The sequence below is a fragment of the Physella acuta genome, unplaced genomic scaffold (assembly GCF_028476545.2).
Source record: "Physella acuta isolate Inbredline_101_S28 unplaced genomic scaffold, ASM2847654v3 ptg000397l, whole genome shotgun sequence".
NCBI lineage: Eukaryota > Metazoa > Mollusca > Gastropoda > Physidae > Physella > Physella acuta.
In genome coordinates, this window is record NW_026731916.1 from 247946 (window position 1) to 266132 (window position 18187).

Genomic DNA, 18187 nt, shown 5'->3' on the forward strand with positions numbered 1-18187 from the left:
TCATCATGTTCAGTGCTTTATCTTTTCAAAGTAATTAGTTATAGTGAAGAAATAGTATAGATAGTAATATATAGATTTGCAATTTATTTCTCTTGCTGGTTCCACAAAAAAAAAAGTATCAAAATATTTTTCCTTTTTCACTTACTTTAATTGACCACCATTAGTGTTTATTACAATTCGACATTGTTTATTTCATTTACAGAAAAACATTCAAAATCATATTGTGATGGTTTGCACACAAGTCAAGAAAGTCTATGACCAGCATTATAATGCAGGCAAATAAAAAGCTGGATATTTGATTAGAAGGATGACACAAAAAAGATGGGTTATCACTAGAGACAGTGTGGAAACAAGCTCGGGATATAGTTCACTGTTAGGACAGCAAGCCAAAGATTTCAAAACTTATTTGAATGATTTTTGCTATTATTATAATTCACGCAATTGTCATTAAATTGTATTAAATATATAAATATATAAATGTATATATATATATATATATATATATATATATATATATATATACATATATTTATATGTATATGTATATGTATATATATATATATATATACATATATATATATATATATATATATATATATATATATATATATATATATATATATATATATATATATATATATATATATATATAAAAATGAAATTGAAGTGTAGTGCTGACGTTATTTTAAAATCAATAGTGCTACCAATCAATACAATATTAATAATCAATAAAAAAAATAACTTTCGGGAGATTTTTTTAAGTTAATACACACATGAATGAACTAAATTCCTTCGTCTTCCCTCAAGCACTTTTACTCCTGTATTTCATTATCCTGTTGTAATTATAAACTAAAACACTTGTAACTGCATGTCAAGGAAAAAAAAAACATGTATCACTACATGTGTCCTCCTGCAAGTTAATTATTGCTTGTTCATTCCAGTAACCTGTAATATCAACTTACACCTCTCACATAGACAATAACCTGGATGTGATTTCTCCTGGTCACCTTGTCCTGAATACCTTTAACTGTGTCAATGTTGCTACTAACTCCAATAATTAAAACTGAAGCTATTAACTATAAAGTAAACAATGGGTGTTATCCAAATCCACCCAGTTGTCGGGGACAATGTACCAAATATGATGTCCAGTAGAGAGTTAAGAAAGTATCATTCGTATTTAAGTACTCCACCATTTTTAAGGAAGGGGTGGTTGGTGTAAGGGCTATTAAACCCATCCTTGACTTCGCCACTGCTTGTATGCATATGGACAATATCGGAATTTACTGTATTGCTTATAAGTTGATAATGTGAAAAAGACATCTTTAACATTACTAAAACTAAGAATAACATTCATGTTAGCCGAAACAGGTGTATTCTAAAGTTGTTTAAATTTATTTTATTGTTCATTACGATGATATTATCATAAAATATAGGCCTATTTTTTTAAAAAAAAAAGCTTAACTAAAAAGTGTTTTTAACGCATTTTCTTCTTACAAACATTACGCCAAATCAAACCCTTGAAGAGGCCCCATTAACCAACAGTTGCGTAGTTCAATGATTACGATGGGCTACAAATAAAACGCCCACAACAAGGTACAGTCCAAATGCTATCGACATTAGCTCAACCCCGGCCACTAACGTGTCCCAAAATCGAGAATTGAAATATTGACTAATTATTCTGACTAATTAGTGGTTAAACATATTTAGGCATCTGAAGACGTTAGTTTTTTTATCCAATGTACTCAATACGGAACAGCAGAAAGCTTTATGCCGCCTTAAAAACCCAATCCCATGTTACGCAAGGCGTCATTAGAGAAAGAATAAGGCTTTGAGTCAAAACAAGCAAGGGCTTAGATAACTGCCAAAATACCTAATCGGTAGACCTCACAAGTCTAGATATATTTGTGCCTCTGTTTTTAGACTTTCATACGAAATACATGTTATGTGGTCAGTAGGCGCATAAAAGAGAAAAGTAGTTTTAATCTAGTTTTAATCTAGTTTTAATCTTCAAACATTTTTGAAAGACCCAATTTCAGCCTGTAGGCCTTTGGTGTCCCTGCCAAATTTTAGCGTCGTCCACAAAGACAAGTTATTGTTATATTATCTATACGCCCATATTGTAACATATATTTAAAAATGTGTCTAATATAAGACAGAATACATAGCTACTCAACAGAGAAAGGTGCCATCACTTGTCCACGACTTAAGAAACCGCTGTACAGCAAAACCCACTCAGATGGAAAATGTCTTAGATCTGTGTTTTAATAAAAACGTGTACCTAGTCGCGAGTTGGGACCTGCCGGTAGTCTATTACTACTCTTTATCTAGAAACAATAAAAATATAACGTTCATTTTACTTGTTAATTTTTTTGGTTAAATGTATTTATTGCGTCTTGTTAAGTTTTGTTAATATTGATTAACCTAAAGGATTCAAACGTAACAAACAAAAATTGTGATTAAATTTCCGGATGCGGGTATGCGGACACTAGTTAAAGTATATATCTATTTATATTTATAGAAATGAAAGTATAGTTGTCTGTTTGTCGTTTATGAATTAATACATCTTTCATCGGATCGCCATAAAATTTTGTTTACAGAATTTTTCCAGGCATCTCGTCGGGGGAGGGGGGGGGGGGGAGCAGAGCCCCCCCCCCCCCCCCCGAACGAACGAAATGGAATTTGTATAGGCTTAGAAAATAATATATACTTTTAACAGTGTCCGCACGCCCCCCCCCCCCGGAAATGTCAAGTCCCCCCCCTCTCCCCCCCCCCCCTCCTCGGAGAAAAATATATGAAAAAAAAGCACTGTTTGTGAAGATTTTGAGTATACTCCTGTGGAGATTTCTGCGGAAAGTTTTTTTAAAATTTTGAGTATACTCCTGTGGAGATTTCTGCGGAAAGTTTTTTTAAAATTTCGCAAGGGCGGCGCCCTAGCAGGAAGCAGAGGCGTAGCAACCTATTCCGGGGCCTGGGGCCAACTATCAATTTTGTGCCAACCCTATTTAAACGCTGGCAAAAAGGCGCCCACACCTACATACATTCTCATACTTACAACAATTCAGGTAATCAGGCGTGTATAAATATATTTTCTTAAATTTGACTGAAGAATGAGGATTTTTTTCTACCCCTTTTGGCGCCCCCCTTCTGTCGGTGCTTGGAGTCTCTGGCAGGAAGCGATGCGATTTTTCTCCATAAAAATGAAAGTCGAATGCGATTTGATACTGTTTGTACGAGTGCCATGAAATTTTTGGGATTTGGTGAAAAGGGTTTCGAGAAGCACCCTGGTAAGGTTTGATTTTTCTCATTATACGATTATGAGCCCAGAATCCAGAGCAGCTATCTCAACAATTGCGGTTATAGGTACTACTAGATTCAGCAGAGGCGTAGCGGTGGGGGGGGGGGGGGGTACATATATCCCCGGGCGCCGACCCTAGGGGGCGCCTAAATGGGTTGGAAAAAAATAAAAGCTCATTTTTGCTACAGTTTTGCATTATAAATATAAAAATATATATGGGGGCGCTAAATTGATAGTTTGTCCTTGGGTACCAAAAACGGTCGTTACGCCTCTGAGATTCAGTGGTAGAACTACACCAGATTCATCCGCCAGTTCCCATGAGATTGAGTGACCCAGAGCGGTCAAGAGCTTCCCCGGGAGACACTACGGTTTTGATGGGCTACTATAATTGTTCACTAAGTAGAATAATGAGCGCCCGCCGGCGCTGTGGCAATTGGCAACAGCGAGCGCCCCGGGCTCTACCGGGAGCGCCTATTTTCTTTTTAAAGAGCACCCTACAACAGCGACACGGTGGCACACGACATTTGATAATTAAACCGAATAAGGAGCGCCCCTGCGGTAGTGTAACCAGTGGCTCACAGGAGCGCCAAGGGACCCATCTCTAACATGTGGTCAGACGCCGATGTGTGTTCTACCTCACTAGAACAGAGGTTGATTAACATACACTCAAGGATCGTGCGTCCAGGCGACAGTGTGGACAAACCCGCGTCCCAACAACCAGTGGCGTAGCCAGGATCGTCTCATGTGGGAGGGGGGTTCAAATTTTTACCCCCCTCTCAAAATTTCGATTTTCAACCCCCCCCCCCTCAAACTTTTGATTAGCACCCCCCCCCCCTTAAAATTTCGATTTACAAACCCCCTCATACTTTATATATATACCGAGGGGTCTATGGGGGGTTATGACCCCCCTAACCCCCCTGCCTACGCCACTGCCAACAACGAATATGTGGGTTTGTTTGTTTAAGCATTACCAAACATTTCACTCGTTTGTCATTCAAATTTGAGAAGCTATTGCTAATACCCCAGTGGAGGTTTCTGCGAAAAAAAAATAGATTTGGTGGCGCCCAGACAGGGTTCAATTTAGCTTCCCGGGCTTTCCTGTGAGTACTATGGTACCTTCGTTCGTTTTAATAATTGCGAACCGCTATGAATATGATGAGCAACTATAATCGCTCACTATACCAAGTGAGGCGCCTTCCTTCCTAGGCCCACCTACCTACATACCTAACTCCCAGCCCACATACCTACCTATCCACTAACCTGTCTGCGCTGCTACCTGCCTACCTACTTTTCTACCTGCCGTTATTCCTGCCAAACTGCTTTCCTTCCACTCCGCCTGTCTACCTACCGCACATCTTACTTACACACACATATGTTCGTATGTAATTATGTATGTGCTAGTGTGCTCTAGGACTATGCATTTTTACGTTTTTGTTGTTAGGTATAAAGGAGTTTCCTTTTTTTTTTTTGACGATGTAGCCGCTAAAATATTCTTTTGTATGTGTGTGCATATAATAGTGTAGGTGTATTAATAAAAGTAAATTTTATTATGTATTTAAGTGTATATAATCATTTTCGTCAAGCCGATGTGTTCATAATCTTAAATTTAAACACCCATGAAACTCGATAGCAAAGATTTAGAATGAGAAATAATTTAAAAAATGCTATTTAACAAGAAACACTTATTCTAAGTATTATAATAATATTCTTAAAAATAAATATACAAAGAGATAGATTGTTTACTTATATAATTAATTTAAAAAGTCAACTGTATTTCACAACGAAAATCAACACAAAATACATTCGAATAGAAACTGTCAAGGGAGACTACTCTAATATTTGTAGGATTAAAAGTTCTTATTAAGAGTTTTTTTTCATTAGGCTATTAAATGAAAAGTTACTTTTGTAGGATCCATAAAAGAATAAAAGATTACCTTGCATTTAAAAAAAGATATTCGATAGGTTTAGAATGAAAAATTATTAAAATTATCTATTATATTCATTAGTTAGCCTATTAATTTTTTTTCAAACTATATAATAGAAAGGCCAATTTTAATTATTTAAAAAAAATCTTATTTTAATTAATAAATTATAAACGAAGATAGAGGTTCTGTATTTTCAAAAAAAATAGTTTAACTGTCCCTGAACAATTGTATCAATCGCAGGGAAATTAATAATTAATAATTACGTGAAACGCATTGTTAATTAAACGAATTGAATTTTTTTCCGTTTTGATAAACTCTCTGTCTCTTTATAACTAATAACGCGGTATCATTGAGTTTCTTAAGAGAAATATCCAAGAGAGCGGTAGTTATCATCGACTCTGTCATGGATAATTTCATTGAGTCTTACATAGAAAATAGTGTTTGATCGGCTGGAGAGAGAGAAGTGCGCACATGGCCTTTTACATATTAGGATATACGTTTTTTTTGAGAAATCGGAAGTATCGAAAAGCACTTCTGGTAATCGGAAATTGCTCAAAATTCGGCAGAAGGAAGATAATTAGATATTTTGCTTCTATGTGAAATTACGTTTATCTATGTGAAACAATACTTAAGTTATGGGCTTATGAAAATCCAAAAGTAGAATAAGCTCCACTTTCGGTTATCGGAAATCGCTGAAAAGTTGATACAGAACTACAAATTTAAAATAATACTTATTTATGAAATTTCATTAACCTAGTTGTAACGGTGCTCAAGTTATCGTGTTCACAGACATACAATTCAATAGAATTAACTCTTTCTGTACTTTACACGTTGTTCTCATAAATGTTCAAAAAAAATCGCTTTGAAACAACACGATCAAAATCCCCTCTATCTACTGATCCACAACCTACCTGCTACTGTGTCTGGGATAAAATAAAACGTAGTCTTCTCAAACTAATCACCCAATTTGTTTGCATTAATTGTTGGCCGTGTTATCTTTCAAGCTACATAGCCTTCAGTCTTGCTTGTATCCCCTATATCTAGGCCAATACACATGCGAGTAGGTATAAATGTGTGTAAGACAGCATCTAATGGTGTTAGGTCTTGCCAAGATAAAATTGCGTTGAGTAAAATGTTCGTTTTATGAGATCTCTGGAGTTATCTATTCAAACTGTTGTTTACTTCTGGACATGCATGTGTTTAGATCAAATCCCTGGTTGAGTCTTACTCAATGGCGTAGCGAGGTCGGGTGTTACCCGGTGCGCAGAGGCGTAGCGATGGGGGGGGGGCAGGTGGGGTACATACGTCCCCGGGCGCGGACCTTAGGGGGCGCCAAAATGGGTTGTAAAAACAAATTAAAATGTCATTTTAGCTGCATTTTTGCATTATATATAGTTTGGGGGGGGGGGGGGAGTGGTGCAAATCGAAAGTTTGAGGGGGGGGGGGTGCAGGTGCAAATTGAAAATGTGCTCCCGAGGGGGGCGCCAAATTGAAAGTTTGTCCCCGGGCGCCGGGAAGGGTCGCTACGCTTCTGCCGGTGCGGCACCCCCTCCGTAAGAGAAATCGATAAGAAATTATATATATATATATATATATATATATATATATATATATATATATATATATATATATATATATATAATCCATATACACTTGCAAGTATGTATATACGCATTTGTGTATGTATTAATTTTTTTTCTGCTGGATGCATTTACTTTTTTTACTGGTTTACCCCCTCCACCCCAAACCAAACCCCCCCCCCCCCCCACCGAAAAAGTTCTACAGCCCCCCCCCCCCCCCCCCCCGAAGAAAGTCTACCTACCGCCCCCCCCCCCCCCCCTCGATAATTTCAAGTGCCCCCCCCCCCCCCCCCGGAGAAAAAAGTCTTAAAGAAACACTGCCCCAACCATGTATTTATAGCTTATTACGATTCTCAACCAAACCGTTCACCTCAGGCAACGTTGTGTTGATGTAACTCTCCCCACCTATTTTCATATCCACGGTGATTGCTTTAAAATGTGTTCAGATAATACTACCTATTTGTATCTATATTCGGTTATAAATTCAGCTGAATTTTTCATGTTTTCTTCATCATTAGCAGGTTTACGTCTTGGTGTCAACCCCCCCCCCCCCCCTCCCCTCCCCTCCACCGTTGTCGGGATTTGTCCACTTTGCTCATGAAAGACTAATTCACTCTAATTAATCATTTAATAAAGTGAAACAATCATTTTTCTGCATATATTTTGCTATTTTTGCCTTGGTGTCACCCCCCCCCCCACCCTAAATGGTGTCACCCGGTGCGGTCCGCACCCCCCCCCCCCCCCTCCCCCCACTCGCTACGCCTCTGGTCTTACTCAAGAGTTCGGCTGAGGTCAAAACAAACCCAACCCATATGATTGACGATCGGGTTTCATTAGTGCGGACGATAGAACTCTATTAAGAGGGGTCCGGTGAAAGCACACATGAAACTGGTGGGGTTCGGTACCTCCAAAAATGTTAAGAACTAGTGGTTTGGATTAACGACCCTTGGTTGAGTGGTCAAGCAAATCTGCTGTTTTACTCAGGCTTTACTTTTACAATGTTTATTCTGGACGTTCATATCTGTCTGAGCTTAGATTAACGTCAAGTCTGTCTGAGCTTAGATTAACGTCACGTCTGTCTGAGCTTAGATTAACGTCACGTCTGTCTGAGCTTAGATTAACGTCACGTCTGTCTGAGCTTAGATTAACGTCACGTCTGTCTGGGCTTAGATTAACGTCACGTCTGCCAGAGCTTAGATTAACGTCACGCCTGTCTGAGCTTAGATTAACGTCACGTCTGTCTGAGCTTAGATTAACGTCACGTCTGTCTGAGCTTAGATTAACGTCACGTCTGTCTGAGCTTAGATTAACGTCACGTCTGTCTGAGCTTAGATTAACGTCACGTCTGTCTGAGCTTAGATTAACGTCACGTCTGTCAGAGCTTAGATTAACGTCACGTCTGTCTGAGCTTAGATTAACGTCACGTCTGTCTGAGCTTAGATTAACGTCACGTCTGTCTGAGCTTAGATTAACGTCACGTCTGTCTGAGCTTAGGTTAACGTCACGTCTGTCTGTGCTTAGATTAACGTCACGTGTGTCTGAGCTTAGATTAACGTAACGTCTGTCTGAGCTTAGATTAACGTCACGTCTGTCTGAGCTTCGATTAACGTCACGTCTGTCTGAGCTTAGATTAACGCCACGTCTGTCTGAGCTTAGATTAACGCCACGTCTGTCTGAGCTTAGATTAACGTCACGTCTGTCTGAGCTTAGATTAACGTCACGTCTGTCTGAGCTTAGATTAACGTCACGTCTGTCTGAGCTTAAATTAACGTCACGTCTGTCTGAGCTTAGATTAACGTCACGTCTGTCTGAGCTTAGATTAACGTCACGTCTGTCTGAGCTTAGATTAACCTCACGTCTGTCTGAGCTTAGATTAACGTCACGTCTGTCTGAGCTTAGATTAACGTCACGTCTGTCTGAGCTTAGATTAACGTCACGTCTGTCTGAGTTGTCTGAGGAAGCTCCTGTTATAGGAGTCTACGTGACATTCTGAAACAAACTGGTACATTTTTTTTACTATTCATGTTGTAACCGAGGAAATGAAATTTCCAAACAATGCAAAAACAGCAATAGGTATTAGATACATTTCCGATAATGAGTGGCCTAAATGATAACTTTTTACTGGTATTACGTAACTTTAAGTGACTAGAATATACTAATTGGAAATTTTAGCTGAACATGCCTATACAAATTAATTTTTATCAATAAATAAAGTGAAGTTACTTTCCTGTACTGTATAAAAACAACGATCTTGTCATGTAGAACGTGACCTAGAATAAGAGTTATTTCCCTATATTATTTGTGTTCTTACAATGCCATGGTGCTGGAGTTATTTCCCTGTATTCTTTAAGTGAACACTTTCTTGCAGTGTGGACACAAAATAAAACAAAATCTCACATAAATTTTAATTTCCCCAGGTAATATTTATTGCTCAGCCTTCAAGGCTAAAAACATGTGGTCAAAATGTGGTCATCTAACATACACATAATCTGGTAACATATCTTAAAAAGTAGATCAACTATAGCAGACATAAAAAGGTAACATACAGCAATATATCAACAGGGCATTAAAAAATTACATGGCCTATATAAACTGGTCACATTTAGCAATATTTAGTGTCTAAGATCCTAAATAAATAAATGAAGTTTATACATATAAGTGCATGTTTATCAAGGTTTAGGGTTTGTAGATTGAACACACGCAAAAACAACTATTTTAACACAATATTTTTTTCAATGAAGTATTTTTAGCTATTTCAGTATAACATTGATCAACATTTTCAACTACATCAACACAACACCATATAATACATAGAGTACGTTTGTCAAAGATATGTAAAAGTTATAACAACAACAAAATAACAAACTGCTTGCTGAAAGACTGAATCAGCGGGCTAGCTATTAAATAGCTCTATACATATAGCTTCGTTTAAATAGCTCTATTCACATAGCTTCATTTAAATAGTTCTATTCAAATAGCGTTACTCAAATAGCTGAATTCAAATTGCTCTATTCACATAGTTCTATTCAAATAGCTTCATTTAAATAGTTCTATTCATATATCTTCATTTAAATAGCTCTATCACATAGTTATATTCAAATAGCTCTATTCACAAAGCTCTACTTAAATAGCTCTATTGAAAAGTAATTGTACTACAATAGTGATTGCATCAAAGTAAGCATATTAAACTTGTGAATGTATAAAAGTTGCTCTGTTAAAGGATGAATTCTATTGAAAGACTGGCTCAGACCCTAGAAAATAAGGGTTGCATTGCAGTAGACAATCTTCAGAATTGAAGTTACATTAACTTAAGCAGTATGTATAAGGAAGTAAAGATTCTGTTACAGAAACCATTGTAGTCAAGTTGTTACTAGAGAAGAGATTCTGCTGAAGTAGGGGTTGAGTGACATCATTGGTTGAAACTGGTATAACAGTGTCCGCACTATCCGCCTCCCCCTCAGGATCCTCCCAGTCCTCTTCCCTCTTCACAATGAGGCTGCTGTTCTTGATCCCATACAGAAAGTACAGGACCAAACCTGCGGGGTGGGGCGGGGGGAAGCAAAGGTGAGGAAAAATGGTATTTAAATAATTTTTAAAAAATAAATCAGCTCTAAAAATATATGTAAATATTCATTTAAACAAATTTATTATTTAATCTCTCCCATTTATGTTTTAAGATTTTGAAATTTTGTAGCAAAGTAGAAAAAAATACGCTCTATCTAAACTAGAAAGAACTTAGTCAAATTTCAGAACTTGTAATTTTACGATGTAATTAATATTTTTAAATAGTTGTAGACAAATCTAGCAATAAAGCTTTTCATCTCTCAAGGGACGCAGTGGTCAAATTGTAGAGCATTTGACTGCTAACCCTTAAAGTATAGACTTCTGATCCTGGCTTCAAGTCCATGTGTTCACCCAGCTCTAAAGGGAAAAAAAGGTGGCTGGGTATAGTGCTGACCATACTATCCCTATAATTGAATCAGGTAAACTCTACTTCACCTGCCTCTTGTACCTTAAGGTTTGAAAGGGTAGTTTACCTCTCTACGGATTCAAAAGAAAAACCTCATATATTTAAAGTATGTGATCACTAAAAGATGGTACCTACCTATTGCCATCCAGACTAAAAATAGAAGCCATGTGATCCAGTGTAGTGATGTCATCAAATAGAGATTAATGCTGGCAGTGAAAACAGTGATCAGAGGAACAAATGGAGCTCTAAAGCCTTCATGTTTTCTAGGGAAAAGTTATACAGGAATTATTTAAATAGGCTTAAAAAGTGTATTCTGTGCGGAAATGTTATGGGGTTTTGTTAAATAGGCTTATTAAAACATGTTTTCTGTGGAAAAGTTATACAGAAATATTTTAGGCTTAAATCCAGTGTTTCTTCCTGACCTTTTTCTCCGGGGGGTGGGGGCATTTGAAATTTTCGAGGGGGCGGTAGACTTTCTTCGGAGGGGGGGGGGATGTAAAAGTATATATTTTCTATATAAATTATATAAATTTCATTTCGTTTTGATGCCTGGAAGAAACTCTGCTTAAACGTGTTCTCTGTGAGGCAAAGTCATTGAGGGTTTTTTAAAAAGGCTTATTAAAACAAGTTTCCTGTGGAAAAGTTATACAGAAATTCTTTAAATAGGTTTAAAATGTGTTTTCTATAAGGAAAAGTTATAGTTTCTTTACTTAGGTTTGAAACATCATGTTCTCTGTAATAGACTTTTGTTTTTTTAAATAGGTTTTAAAAAACTCTTCAAATGGTGAAATTAGTGTATCAACTATAAATGGCCGTTCCCAAATAAATAAAAATTACTATTCTAAATCATAAAAGCTGTTAGTTTTGATTTAAAAGATCTCTAATAATTTCTTTAAATATTTATTCATTTTTCTAACATTGTCCATATTTACTCAGCTTATGTAGGTACCCAGCATGACACAGGCTATTGCTATGTGTTGATAACAAAAATTAACCCATTCTGCCTGTATTTGGTATAGTTCTATCAATACCACTCCATCTTCCCAATGGATATGTATCATAGGTCAGCTATGTATTTAATTAGCATAATTAATGAACTGGTAGCTAATTATGAAAAACTTACATTTTTGAGTGTGGAAGAAGCATTAAAATAACAGCAAGGGTTGTCATGGTAACCACCAACAAACAAAGTATACAAATCACAAGTATATTCTTGTCCAATATAAACTGGTACAGGTTAGCCACAATTCCACAGCACATAAATATACTTGCATACAATGCAAACAGAAAGACGTAGATATGCTGGCTAACATATAGCGTCAACCTTGTACATTTTGAACACTGTGGTTGCTTGGTGCATATATTTTTTATCGTGTTTGGGAAACTGTGTGTAAACTTCCAATAAAGAAGATTTCTCTTCACTGTTTTTCAAAAAGTGACCGCTGTCGTTGTGATCGTCTTCATGTCTTTTAAACAGAGAGCTGGAGGAGTCCCTTCTGGAACAAGCAGAGGCTCCCTCGGGTTGGTACGCAGGGTTTATAACCCCACCCACCTCCTTGCTGGAACTCTCAGAATGTGACGACTGTCTACTGAAGCTGAGACAAGAACCGTCAGTGGTTTGGTTCCCCTGCAGATCTGTGTCGGAAGTTTTTCTTTTAATACCAGGCAAGCAAGTCAAGTAGGAATCATGATGATTGGAACTCTCTGAAACAGATGTCTGGAACTTGACAGGTATGGGCGTGTAGAGAGGTGCTGAGTAAAGGTCGACGTATCGGATGATTAGCGTTGCATAGGTGACAATGACGTAGGCCAAGAGGGTGCCAATTAGCACCAGTCCAATGAGAAGGGTCAGGCTGACAAATGCTGCAAGAAAGGCAGCCACAAGGCCAGATGTAATGGTTGGACGTAATGCTGTGTGGCGCTTGGGGCACACGAGGGAAAAATATCTGAAAGAATAGTCAAATAATTTATTAAGGTAACTAGACTGCAATAATATAGAGAAGATAAAGTATTTATTTAGAAACATTAAAACAGTCCTTGTATAAACAAAATCCATGGAAGCCTTTCCACCAAACTTAACAAAAGCCTATGGCTTAGTTTGTATTTTAACAAAAGCAGAGGCTGGGACAAACTACCCCCTCCCCTCCTTCATATTATAGTTATTTATTCATATTGGTGAAAAAGCCCACCCCCTCCCTTATGTTTAAAATGTTGGTTATATTTAACAGTCACTATCCCAAAACAGTGTTTAATTTTTGGTAAAGAAAAGAATTAAATCAGTGTGTAAAGCCTAGTAGTTGTATATTTTCTTAACTTTGGCTGTCTATAATTCAATCGAACTTTTTCTACCCCTTTTGGTGCCCCTGTAGGAACAGCGCCATGGCAGCTACCCACCCTCCCCCTAGCTATGCCAATGAACAAAAGCCTAAGGATAGCCTTACGTAAAAAGACCACCCTAGTTGGCTTTTTGTAAAAAAAAATCCCGAGGCTAGTATCACCTAAACTAAAGCCCATGACTAGCCTTACCTAAACAAAAGCCCATCATGTGCCATTGCTTGTAGCACCCTAGGAAGAGGAAACAAAGATCCAAAAGTGGCAGCAAACAGACCAGCGACTGCCCCCACCCCCATGATGTACTTGAGGGCAGGGTAGCCGTTGATGGCGAACACATCCAGCATAGCTGTGTCTGCTGGGAGTAGGCTGGTGAAGTAGAGTAAATTTTATATTTAAGGGAGAGGCCTAGGGAAGTGGAATTAATTAGTGTAATTAAGGGAGAGGCCTAGGGAAGTGGAATTAATTATTGTAAATTTAATTAAGGGAGAAGCCTAGGGAAGTAGAATCAATTATTGGTCTTCTCAGTGGAGATAATGGGTAGGATTTTTGGGTAGGATTTTTGGGTAGGATTTTTGGGTAGAATTCTTGTGAACAATTCTGGGTAGAATTTCTGTGGTGAGTTTTCATGGGTTGAATTCTTGAGTACATTTATTCAGTAGATTTTTAAAACTCTGTGGCATTAACTACTAGGTGTGCTGACAATTTAATATTCTAACTGACAAAAAGTTTATACACTTTTTACTTTCTCGTATATATGAAGTATAGAGAAAGTCTTGTAATCGTGCAAAAAATCGAGATTTTTGCAAATCTCGATGTTTTACACCTCACTGATACGGAAAAACATAATTTTGCAATCTTGTACGTATGTCAGTGTGTCTGTCTGTCTGTCTGTGTGTGAACACGATTACTTGAGTACCGTTACAGCTAGGTTGATGAACTTTCATATATAAGTATTTTATCAAAATCGTAGATCCTGATCAACTTTTGAGCGATTTCCGATAACCGGAAGTGGTACTTTTTCTACTTTGAATTTTTTAAAAGCCTATAACTTGAGTACTGTTTCAGATAGATAAATGAAATTTCCCATGTAAGTAATAAATCTAATTCTCAACCTTCTATCAAATTTTCAGTAATTTCCGTTTACCGGAAGTACTACTTTACGCTATTTCCGTATTTTCAAAAAACGCATGTAAATTTATAAAGTACTAATAATATTGCGCACTATTATACACATCTTTATTCGGCGTTTGCTTGGTGCGCAATTGTTTTTTAATGAGATTCTATTCTATTTTTAAAAGTTTAAGTATTTAAAATGGATTAAAAATCATAACTATATCCCCAGTTACCATCCCCTGTTGTTTTATTTAAGAATATTCGAGAAAGTTTAGGGGAGATCACTACCGGTTTATTTAAATAGATATTCTAAAACTAAAGAAATAAAGAAATATTGTACATTAATTTATGTTTATAAAAAAGCTATAATACTACCAAGAAAAAAAATAATCCAGCATGCATCGGAATGGTCAGATGGTAGGGCAAACAACTGCTAACCTGAAAGTCTCAAGTTTGAATCCCAGGTTCATGTCAATAGAACATCCTTAAGTCTACCCAGCTCTAAAGAGTAACTGACTTGCAGTAGGGAAAGTAAAGGTAGCTAGGCATAGTGCTGACCTAGTTCATATACCAAGGTCACTGAAATTACTGAACTCTACTTCATTTTTGTAAGGGTAGTTACATTTTGTTTTAAATGCAAGGTTGACAGAGAAAGGAATTTTCATATACAAACTAGACTGGCTATCATACTAGACTGGATATCATACTAGACTGGCTATCATACTAGACTGGCTATCATACTAGACTGGATATCATACTATATACTTTGTTAAGGAAAATTGTTTTAGTACGTCATCTAAAATGTGTTTGTGAGTAGTGCTAATTTGCTGCTGATTCACTAGCTCAATACCGCCTTTTCATTACTGATCTGTGTCAGAGATTTCTGATATAAGTTCTTACTTGAAAGGCATGTTGAACGTCAAGCCAGCAACAACACATGTAAAGATGAGGATGTTGATGAGGATGGAGATGGGGATGGAGATGGGGATGGATCTGGCCGGAGTCCGGCACTCTGCCCCTGTGGTAGCCAGGCCGTCAAAACCAATAAATGCATAGCAGGCGGTGGGCACAGCAGTAAACACCTGCAAGGTGGTTTGGTTAAAAAAAAAATCAGAAAATGTTTTTGTATTGTGTAGATGTTTGATACAATAATGTTTAATATTTTAAAGTATAACAAATCTGTAAAATAATTATGACAGACTTGCAACATAAAAGATAAAAAATTATTATTTAAAAGGTGAAACACTAAACTTTTATCAATTAAAGTTTAAGATATAAAATAACATTAATGTGCATTAAAATTATACATACATATCCTACATAATAAACTAACAAAGTGTCTATGTAATCTAATATTGTAAATTTGAGTCATCTTAATCAGTCTTTTAACTATAAGTCATTATTATTGTACTCTCAGCAAAACATGTTTAAAAATGTAATCAACATTAATCCTTGTGAGCCAAGACTATTTTTATGTCAAATTGCATCATTCTTGTCTAATTAACCAAACAAAGTTATCAGTATAAAGATACAAGACATCAAAACTTAGAGGAATCCCCTCACTAAACATTCAGCATATAACTAAATACATCAAATAATCATTGAATTTAAATTGTATACCAATGTAAGTTTGTGACAATTTTTTCTTCATTTTTAAATAACATTTGAGACAGTATTGATTGTTTGTGTTCTATATTTTCTAGAATGTTAATTAAAAATAAAGTAAATAGCTTATAGATTAGACTATCTTCCTCTCACTAAATACTGACCCTCATGGAGTCAAAGCCAGCACTACAGAAAGAAACTGACCCCATGGTATCCATATGGCAAAAATCCGCCATGTTGTGACCAGTTGGACGAGGAGCCCAGGTAAAGAGAAGCTCCAACAAAACAGCCCAGACAACAGAGTTGAGGCCGTTGAGGACGTTGTTTACACGGGCCGACATCTGGACACCACTGGCCAGCAGCCACATCAGCAGGAGACAGACCAGCGTAGCAACAAAGTCAATGTGGGGCAGACCTGGGAGGGGAACATTGGACAAGGTTAGGGTAGTCAGTAGGCGGCAGATTAGGGCAGTCAGTAGGGAGCAGATTAGGGCAGTCAGTAGAGGGCAGATTAGGGCAGTCAGTAGGGAGCAGATTAGGGCAGTCAGTAGAGGGCAGATTAGGGCAGTCAGTAGAGGGCAGATTAGGGCAGTCAGTAGGGAGCAGATTAGGGCAGTCAGTAGAGGGCAGATTAGGGCAGTCAGTAGGGAGCAGATTAGGGCAGTCAGTAGGGAGCAGATTAGGGCAGTCAGTAGGGGCAGATTAGGGCAGTCAGTAGGGGGCAGATTAGGGCAGTCAGTAGGGAGCAGATTAAGGCAGTCAGTAGGGAGCAGATTAGGGCAGTCAGTAGGGAGCAGATTAGGGCAGTCAGTAGGGAGCAGATTAGGGCAGTCAGTAGGGGGCAGATTAGGGCAGTCAGTAGGGAGCAGATTAGGGCAGTCAGTAGGGAGCAGATTAGGGCAGTCAGTAGAGAGCAGATTAGGGCAGTCAGTAGGGGCAGATTAGGGCAGTCAGTAGGGGGCAGATTAGGGCAGTCAGTAGGGGCAGATTAGGGCAGTCAGTAGGGGGCAGATTAGGGCAGTCAGTAGGGGCAGATTAGGGCAGTCAGTAGGGGGCAGATTAGGGCAGTCAGTAGGGGGCAGATTAGGGCAGTCAGTAGGGGCAGATTAGGGCAGTCAGTAGGGGGCAGATTAGGGCAGTCAGTAGGGAGCAGATTAGGACAGTCAGTAGGGCCAGATTAGGGCAGTCAGTAGGGGCAGATTAGATTAGGGCAGTCAGTAGGGGGCAGATTAGGGCAGTCAGTAGGGGGCAGATTAGGGCTGTCAGCTTTTCTTTATGGTTATTTAAATAGTATTATTTTATATTTAAAGATAATCATTTTATGTACTCATTTTTAGTGCATTATTACATAAAAGCTTATTATTCAATGCATGTTTTTTTCTGAAAGAAGTTTTGTTTCATATTTTATAAATGAAAATCTGTTCTGTTCTTTACAAAAAAAAGTCATATTGTGTTCATTAATTAATAATTAATTTCAGCTTAATGATTAATACAACTATTGATATCTGAACTAATCAACATAAAAACATAAAAAGGACTCTAAATAATTATTTAAAGTAAAAAATAAAAAGTTAAGTATTAAATTCAACCAATAGTTTTCTAAGTTGACTTTAAGTCCAATGTTTCTTTTAAATTTAAAGAAGTATAAAGATTAGACCATCAGTGATATTAAAGTTATATTACTAATATTTAAGAAACATAGAAAACAATTATTCTATTTCAGAGTTTCATTAATGCAGAATTAGTTTTTATCGGTAAAGAATTTTGAAAATATCTATTTCTTGTTTCCCTTATTTACTTTTAATTTATAAATGGGAAGTAACTAATAATTTAATGGTCAATGTAAATAAACTTTTTAGGCATTGTATGATGGTTAGAAGATATCTGGGGGGGGGGGGGGATATGTGGATTAAGCTTTGTATGAGAATCTATTAGCAATAGAGTGAGTTTAGTTACAAGAGGATTAGAGTGTGTGAGGCTATTAGAGATATTCACAACAAAATGAACAAATGAACCACCCTGAACAAATGAACCACCCTGAACAAATGAACCACCCTGAACAAATGAACCACCCTGAACAAATGAACCACCCTGAACAAATGTACCACCCTGAACAAATAAACCACCCTGAACAAATGAACCACCCTGAACAAATGAACCACCCTGATCAAATGAACCACCCTGAACAAATGAACCACCCTGAACAAATGAACCACCCTGAACAAATGAACCACCCTGAACAAATGAACCACCCTGAACAAATGAACCACCATTATTGAAACCTACTACTCCAACATGCAATAGCAATGTTGCATTGATTTACCTAGCAAATTTTTCCATTCTGATGTTGCTCAGTTTAAACTTT

At 37.3% G+C, this 18187-nt stretch overlaps 1 protein-coding gene across 1 annotated transcript; it reads right to left on the reverse strand.

Annotated features, from left to right (window-relative positions):
- Positions 1-10103: 10103 nt before the first annotated feature.
- Positions 10104-12599, reverse strand: LOC131942235 (putative cationic amino acid transporter). Its single transcript, XM_059301980.1, has 3 exons — positions 11894-12599; positions 10906-11033; positions 10104-10336 (listed from the first exon to the last, which is right to left on the reverse strand). Exons 1-3 carry the CDS (start codon positions 12028-12030, stop codon positions 10104-10106), a joined length of 498 nt encoding a protein of 165 aa, XP_059157963.1. The 5' UTR covers positions 12031-12599.
- Between the last annotated feature and the right edge of the window lie 5588 nt (positions 12600-18187).